At 40.1% G+C, this 6,000-nt stretch overlaps 1 protein-coding gene across 1 annotated transcript; it reads right to left on the bottom strand.

Annotated features, from left to right (window-relative positions):
- Window positions 1–2,251: 2,251 nt before the first annotated feature.
- HAND2 (heart and neural crest derivatives expressed 2) lies at window positions 2,252–5,550 on the bottom strand. The gene is made up of 2 exons (XM_044286962.1): window positions 4,502–5,550; window positions 2,252–2,933 (listed from the first exon to the last, which is right to left on the bottom strand). Exons 1-2 carry the CDS (start codon window positions 5,033–5,035, stop codon window positions 2,835–2,837), a joined length of 633 nt encoding a protein of 210 aa, XP_044142897.1. The 5' UTR covers window positions 5,036–5,550; the 3' UTR covers window positions 2,252–2,834.
- Window positions 5,551–6,000: the final 450 nt, after the last annotated feature.

Genomic DNA, 6,000 nt, shown 5'->3' on the forward strand with positions numbered 1-6,000 from the left:
TATGTACAAACCGGTTCTTCCCATGTTTCTCAGGCGGCATGCTGCAGTCCTCTTCTCAAGAGGCCAGTGACAGCTCCAGTTCTCACTGGGAGACACGTCCAGGAGAGCAGCCTGCACTCCCCCTGGAACTGGGCGCACATTGCAGCACAGGCTCTGTTTAGGGAAGCTGATAACACTGCTAATCGCCCTGGAAGAGACCCATGAAATCCTGCTTTCCCAGACACATCGAGTTCCCAAATCACTTATTTCCCAGACCCTTTACTTGTTTGTGATATGTATTCATACCCCATGGTTGTCATATTGGCTCAAGTTATAGGATTAGGATTCTGAATGAAATAATTTGTGTTTATATTAATAAGAATAAAAAGTACATGAGATAAATACTAAATCATGAATTGCATTGTAAGTGAAAGTATAAATAAATAACGGATCAATAATAGTAACGTGAGAAGTATTAATATTATAATTCTTATAATTATTATTAATATAATAGCACAATAATACGGCAAACCTTATTAAAACATACACAATATGTGCAGAATTATCTTTTTGCAAAATCAACCTTTTTTTATTTTTATTTTTTTTCCTATGACCTTTTATCTAAGCGTACAATTATTTTATGGCAGTCTGATACACATTGGTGGCAGCAGACTGAATATACTTTATATGTTGCCCAGGCCTCCAGCTTGTTGGCAGTGAAGGGATTAGTGTGTGAGCTCCTGGGGCTCCTCTTATCAGGCTATGGCCCAGCCTTAGGAGGCTAGCAGAGGCCACTGCACTGACACCACATCTAGCCATCAATTCCCTCCATGCAGAGCTGCTGCACCGTTTAGCTTTTAATGTCAAAAGCTGCATTTTTGTTGGCTCCGGCCTGTCTAGGGCTCTTGAGATTTTACTCTGAGAGTGATTACCCTCTACACAAGGCAGCATCCACATTTAGCCAGCAATTATACAGATTTCCTCAGCTGCCAAATACACTGCAAGTACTACTAGAACAGCCCTGAGCTTCTCATCCCTGTCCACAGAAGGTATCGATCACTTCACTGAGCACAGGACTGGTGTCAACTCTCCAGGTATAAAGACTAGGCAAGCCGTCGCTGCAATAGTTAATAAGAGCTGCTCATTGTGAAAACAAGGGTGAACACTGACAAACACAACCAGTATCTAATATATATATATATATATATATATATATATATATATATATATATACAGACCAGGCATGCTTGGTAAACATTGCCCACACATTCTATGCACAAGATTTGTAACGTCACAATATTATCCAATGTACATAAATATACTGCTGATAACTGTCCCTGGGTGGGGCTGTGGTGTGCCCATAGTGCTGCCCCATGTATGGAGGAGGGAGGCTGCAGAAGAAGCTGCCAATGTACAGAGAGCATTTGTGAGCCCCAGCAAGTGTCTCCCTGCACAAGTCCACAGCCCCGGCCCCTGACCCCTGACAGCAAAGGGCACTGCACACTGACTGAGTTGTTCTAACCCCTCAACCTGCACACATGGACCTGGTGCTGGGCCCCTCTTATCTTTTTATGGCTTGCTGCAAATCCACAGCCAGAGACTACCAAGTCAGCCATGCAAACAAACCAGTCTCTTCATAGATTTATAATCAAATGTCGCATTTACTAAACTAGGATATATTTATTATATAGAACATTGACTCCTTTAATTGTTTCGATTTGTTCTACGGGTAAAACATTGCAAGTGATGTAATATGTGTATGTATGTGTGTGTGTGTGTGTGTGTGTGTGTGTGTGTGTGTGTATATATATATATATATATATATATATATACATACACACACACAGACAATGCAATGAATGTTTGTGTGTGTGTATATATATATATATATATATATATACAGTGTCATGTGTGCAGTTTCATCTACATATCAATGTTATGTAATATATCTGCACATCTACAGTTAAATATGAATGGCCACATATATGCATTTTATATATATATATATATATATATATATATATATATATATATATGTACAACTGCATATAAATATTTACAAATCTACATGAATATATGAATATTTACAGTTTATGTGATCCTGCTACATGTGAATATAGATATATATATATATATATATATATATATATATATATATATAGTGATATGTGGATATTTGATTATGTAATATATGCAAGCTCATGTGGTTATTTGCATTCAGGCAGGCCTGGGATCTATGCAGTATTATGCAGACATAAATTAACAGAAGATATACAAAAAAGACACTCAGTGGTTTATTGATCACTTTACAACATTTTACACCTTCAAATATTAATTATATTCCACATTTCTGGACAGAAGTGCACAATAACAAATAGATGGAACACCTTCAAATGTTACACAAGCACAAGGACGACACAACGAGAACGACTCTGACAACAACGTTACAAGGCTGTCTTCTGTGTTGTCAGAGGGCCCACAGCACACACTGCACTGCAGCCAGGCGCAGGCCACCCTGGCACTGACACGGTTAACATACCCAAGGAAGAAGGCGCATCCTGCCGTTATATTCATTTCTAATAATCCCATGGGGCACGTACACTTCACAGACAAACATACATAGGCACCAGGGAGTCATGTGTTGTATGTCCAGACTGTCATACATGACCTACAGGGCCCCCTGCTATTACCAACCTGTAGATTATTCCTCTTCATATAATGGAATGCTTCTCTGCACAGATCCATTGAGGGGTGCATCGAGGAGGGAAGGGGGATTGCACATAAATAAACTGGACCATTCCATACATACTTTATTGTCTATTTATAGTCTTCCTTCAGTCCTGCACTTCACAGGATCATTGCTTAAGTTCCAGGGCCCATACATGCTGGGGCCAGCCAGTCCTTCCTTTAGTTTTCTTGTCGTTGCTAGTAACTGTGTTTTTCAAAAGTTCATTCTTTTTAGGTAAAAAAAAAAAAAAAAAAAAGGCAAAAGAAAGAAAAAAAGAAGAGGAAAAAGTTATATGGTATCTGCAACAATTTCTTTATGACAACCAAAATGTTTTATCCCATACTGCACATCAGGATGACTAGATTGTTCTGGGGTCTCATCTGGGCCTTGTATCAGAACTACACTGAATTACCCACTAACTAAAGTCACATCTGAAATAATAATTATAATAATAATAATACAAATCCTAATTATATTTAATATGCAGAATTGTAAAAATATGTACAAAAATTGTCAGTATATACTTAGCTAGTTATATCTATCTGCCGCCTATTACATGCATTTGAAAGCATTTTTAGACTCTGTGGAATATGGCAAAATATACACACATGCACATTACACACAGATATACATAGAGGAATATTCCAGGAGGCTGCTCACTACTCATATTCCATATGATGGATGGCAGCAGCAATTTATTTTAAACATTATACACTGTTGTGTATATAGAGATAGCTGGGAGCTGCCTCCATATACTGCACCGATAATCTCATTCATTTCCTTACTATAATGTTTACAGAACTAAAGATTATTTTATATATTATTTATTGTTTTATATATATATATTTAAATATCCCTCTACTATATATGATAAGTTAGTATTGGCCTTTTCACGTGAATGTGTTTAGTTTCAGGCTAGTTTTTGTATTATTCATCATGCTGCTCTGCCATTTATTATTGTGTTCAAAATCTGATTCTAGAGACATTGTGAAATACTTATGTTTCCCATGATTTAGTTATTTCTCATATTTAAGTAAAATTCTATGTTTCATATCAGGATCTCATGTTTATAAATGAAGAAAAACACCCAATATTTCTAGATAAGGAGGACGACGTTGTAATATATTTATTCTCACCTTGCTGTGACTGCTTACATTACTGTAGATGTCTACAGAACTAGTTTATTACATCAATCGTGCATATTCTTAACTTTCTACATAATATATCTGCAGTCAATCTAATTAATTATATCTGTCTAATCATCTATCTGTTTACTATCAATCTACGTATCTGATATCTATCAATTTTTGTCTGTCTATCATCTATCCATCTGTCTATTATCTATCAGTCATCTATGTATTTACTGTGTGTGTATATACAGTATATATATATTGATTTATTATCTTTCTATCATCTATCAGTGATTTATTTGTTTACTATATACATATCTATGTATCTATCAATTCATTATCTATCTTTATATGTTTACTATATCTACTATTTGTCTTTGTATCTATTTATTTGTTTTCTATCTATATCAATCAATTAATCTATTATTTATCTATTTATTATCTATCTAATCTATTATCTTTAAATTATCTATTTGTTTACTATATCTATCTCACATGTATCAATGTATTATCTATCATCTGTTTACCATTTATATCTATTATCTATCTCTATATCTATCTATTATCTCTATCTATCTATCTATCTATCTATCTATCTATCCATCTCTCTCTCCCTGTCCTGTCATTACAGATCTGAAGGAGACCATGACATGTCAGTACTGACCAGTTCCTTCTTCCTCTTCTCCTCCTTGACATCTGTCTTCTTGATCTCGGCTTTGAAGGCCTCGGTCTCCCCGATCTGGTCGTCCTTGTCCAGCAGGTCCATGAGGTAGGCAATGTAGCTGGTGGCCAGGCGCAATGTCTTGATCTTGGAGAGCTTGGTGTCGGCAGGCACATTGGGGATGCACTCCCGCAGCTCGGCGAAGGCGCTGTTGATGCTCTGAGTCCTGCGCCTCTCCTTACGGTTTGCAGTCCCCCTCCGTTTCACAGGCCTTTGCATTAAACCTCCGGCCCCGCTTCCCGGGACACCCCCGTAATGGGAGTGGTCCAGACCAGCCGCACCATTGGCGTACTCCGGACTATAGGACGGTGCCATGCTGTAGTCGGGGGGAGACATTTCGGGGTGACTGATAAGCCAGCCGTGGAAGTAAGGGTTGTCTTCATGGCAGCGGCTGGCGGCGGCAGCTGCAGCTGCGGCAAAGGGGTAACCATCATGGTGGACCACTGGGTGGTGGGGGAAGCCTCCAACCAGGCTCATGGTGGCGGCACTTCCGTCCAAGTCCTTGTCCCGGCTCTGGCTCTATAAATAGGGATGTGCAGAGAGAGGGTGTAGGGCCGTCTAGCTCCAGCTCTCCATGGAGTAGTAGTCCCCAGTCCTTGTATTAGCAATGCACAATGATGACAAGATTCAGAATATATTAGACTGGCACAAACGATCAGGGCAGGCGATCATTCAAGTATTAAAGGGCATTGGGGAACTCATGGGTGCAGTCCAGGGTCAGTGCAATTCTCCAAAAAGCAGCTGCAGGGGTTACTTACAGCAGACCTCGTCCATAGTCCCCAATGGGCTGATGAAGCAGCATACAGGCTCTTCACTGCGAGCTGGCATCCATGCCCTGCAGCAGATGTGCCCTCAGTCCAGGGAGAAGAAGCAGTCAGCAGCTGGTAGATCACTGTGGTCTCCAAGGATCCTCTCTGCACCCCATAACTCTGCATGCAGGGAAGGCTCAGCACTGGCACTATGTCCATGTAGGATCTCCATGTACAGCCACATCTTTAGGGAAGCTTGGGTTAATATATGTCGTCAGAGGCCGTTCCAGCCAATCAGGGACGAGGGGGGGGGGGGGGGAGGGCCCTCTCATGTGCAGCACTCAACCTTTCTGATATTCACTTTGGTAATTATGAGCCTGCTGTCCCAGGATTGGCTGCAGTGGCAGAAGCAGCATCTCATTAGAGCAGGAAGGTCCACCATGGCACAGAGGGCAATGCCATGTGCTGTATGTGTGCAGACCTGCAGGAAAGGTACAGTATGGATGCCCCATGACTTATCAGATGACTGGTAATCTGCCATACAGGAGAGCACTGTAATTCCTTCTGAAAAGCCCCATATGTGCATCATGTACAGAGCCGCGGGAGGCAGCTACACTGTGTGTGTGTATATATATATATATAAGATTACTGTGTTATATACTACTGTTACAATTCCTTATCTATCTCCAATTG

Source organism: Bufo gargarizans, chromosome 1 (assembly GCF_014858855.1).
Source record: "Bufo gargarizans isolate SCDJY-AF-19 chromosome 1, ASM1485885v1, whole genome shotgun sequence".
Lineage (NCBI taxonomy): Eukaryota > Metazoa > Chordata > Amphibia > Anura > Bufonidae > Bufo > Bufo gargarizans.

Excerpts from the sequence above, each read along its gene's own strand:
- HAND2 (XM_044286962.1), bottom strand. The coding sequence starts at position 5,035 with ATGAGCCTGGTTGGAGGCTTCCCCCACCACCCAGTGGTCCACCATGAT. Across the intron at positions 2,934-4,501 it reads AGAAGAGGAAGAAGGAACTG|AATGAACTTTTGAAAAACAC; the intron begins GTCAGTACTGAC and ends TTACCTAAAAAG.